This window comes from Rhinichthys klamathensis, unplaced genomic scaffold, assembly GCF_029890125.1.
Source record: "Rhinichthys klamathensis goyatoka isolate OS25496 unplaced genomic scaffold, OSU_Roscu_1.1 h1tg000672l_1, whole genome shotgun sequence".
In the NCBI taxonomy this organism is placed as follows: domain Eukaryota; kingdom Metazoa; phylum Chordata; class Actinopteri; order Cypriniformes; family Leuciscidae; genus Rhinichthys; species Rhinichthys klamathensis.
In genome coordinates, this window is record NW_026607107.1 from 1 (window position 1) to 2,500 (window position 2,500).

Here is a 2,500-nt window from a genome sequence, read left to right on the forward strand (position 1 = left end):
CACCGGTTTGCCACCGCATGGGTTTCTGTTGTAAGTGTCAGTGTGTCCCAGGACCATCAGCCGGACTGACCTCTCCCAGTCGAGCGCACATGTGATCCTCCCAGTCGTCCTCTGGCGGAGCCTCTGGGATGAAGAGCCAGTCGGCGCCGGACGCCAGAGCCGAGACCACAGCCAGATACCTGGAGAACCACACACACCGGATCACACCGGATCAGACCCACACACACCGGATCAGACCGGATCAGAACCACACACACACCCGATCAGACCCACACACACCCGATCAGACCCACACACACCGGATTAGACCGGATCAGACCCACACACACACCCGATCAGACCCACACACCGGATCAGACCCACACACACCGGATTAGACCGGATAAGACCCACACACACACCAGATCAGACCGGACCGGACACCCACACACACCGGATCAGACCGGACCAGACCCACACAGACCAGATTGGATCAGACCCACACACACACCGGATCAGACCCAAACACACCGGATCAGACCCAAACACACCGGATCAGACCCAAACACACCGGATCAGACCCAAACACACCGGATCAGACCCAGACACACCGGATCAGACCCAAACACACCGGATCAGACCCAGACACACCGGATCAGACCCAAACACACCGGATCAGACCCAAACACACCGGATCAGACCCAAACACACCGGATCAGACCCAGACACACCGGATCAGACCCAAACACACCGGATCAGACCCAAACACACCGGATCAGACCCAAACACACCGGATCAGACCCAAACACACCGGATCAGACCCAAACACACCGGATCAGACCCAAACACACCGGATCAGACCCAAACACACCGGATCAGACCCAGACACACCGGATCAGACCCAAACACACCGGATCAGACCCAAACACACCGGATCAGACCCAAACACACCGGATCAGACCCAAACACACCGGATCAGACCCAGACACACCGGATCAGACCCAAACACACCGGATCAGACCCAGACACACCGGATCAGACCCAAACACACCGGATCAGACCCAAACACACCGGATCAGACCCAGACACACCGGATCAGACCCAGACACACCGGATCAGACCCAAACACACCGGATCAGACCCAAACACACCGGATCAGACCCAAACACACCGGATCAGACCCAAACACACCGGATCAGACCCAAACACACCGGATCAGACCCAAACACACCGGATCAGACCCAAACACACCGGATCAGACCCAAACACACCGGATCAGACCCAGACACACCGGATCAGACCCAAACACACCGGATCAGACCCAGACACACCGGATCAGACCCAAACACACCGGATCAGACCCAAACACACCGGATCAGACCCAAACACACCGGATCAGACCCAAACACACCGGATCAGACCCAAACACACCGGATCAGACCCAAACACACCGGATCAGACCCAAACACACCGGATCAGACCCAAACACACCGGATCAGACCCAAACACACCGGATCAGACCCAGACACACCGGATCAGACCCACACACACCGGATCAGACCCAAACACACCGGATCAGACCGGACCAGACCGGATCAGACCAGATCAGATCAGACCACACACACCGGATCAGACCGGACCAGACCCAGACACACCGGATCAGACCCAAACACACCGGATCAGACCCAGACACACCGGATCAGACCCAGACACACCGGATCAGACCCAAACACACCGGATCAGACCCAAACACACCGGATCAGACCCAAACACACCGGATCAGACCCAAACACACCGGATCAGACCCAAACACACCGGATCAGACCCAAACACACCGGATCAGACCCAAACACACCGGATCAGACCCAGACACACCGGATCAGACCCAGACACACCGGATCAGACCCAAACACACCGGATCAGACCCAAACACACCGGATCAGACCCAAACACACCGGATCAGACCCAAACACACCGGATCAGACCCAAACACACCGGATCAGACCCAAACACACCGGATCAGACCCAAACACACCGGATCAGACCCACACACACCGGATCAGACCCAAACACACTGGATCAGATCAGACCCAAACACACCGGATCAGACCCAAACACACCGGATCAGACCCAAACACACCGGATCAGACCCAAACACACCGGATCAGACCCAGACACACCGGATCAGACCCACACACACCGGATCAGACCCAAACACACCGGATCAGACCGGACCAGACCGGATCAGACCAGATCAGATCAGACCACACACACCGGATCAGACCGGACCAGACCCACACACACCGGATCAGACCCACACACACACCGGATCAGACCAGATCCGACCCACACAGACCAAATCAGACCAGATCCGACCTACACACACCGGATCCGACCCACACACACAGGATCAGATCCACACACACCGGATCACACCGGATCCGCATGGCTTCATGAAGAATAACAGTAACTGACACGCACCCGCAGTGGCGGCCCATCACCTCCAGCACAAACGTCCTCT

At 57.0% G+C, this 2,500-nt stretch overlaps 1 protein-coding gene across 1 annotated transcript in view; it reads right to left on the minus strand.

The window, feature by feature from the left end:
• Positions 1 to 70: 70 nt before the first annotated feature.
• LOC130076638 (ATP-dependent 6-phosphofructokinase, liver type-like) overlaps positions 71 to 2,500 on the minus strand; it is a gene marked incomplete at its 3' end in the record, with an annotated part of 8,587 nt that continues 6,157 nt past the window's right edge. The window contains exons 6-7 of the mRNA XM_056241791.1: positions 2,461 to 2,500; positions 71 to 179 (exon numbers count right to left, since the gene is read on the minus strand). The exon at positions 2,461 to 2,500 is cut by the window's right edge and continues 5 nt beyond it. Coding sequence (XP_056097766.1) covers positions 71 to 179; positions 2,461 to 2,500 — 149 coding nt within the window. The remainder of the gene's footprint in view (positions 180 to 2,460) is intronic.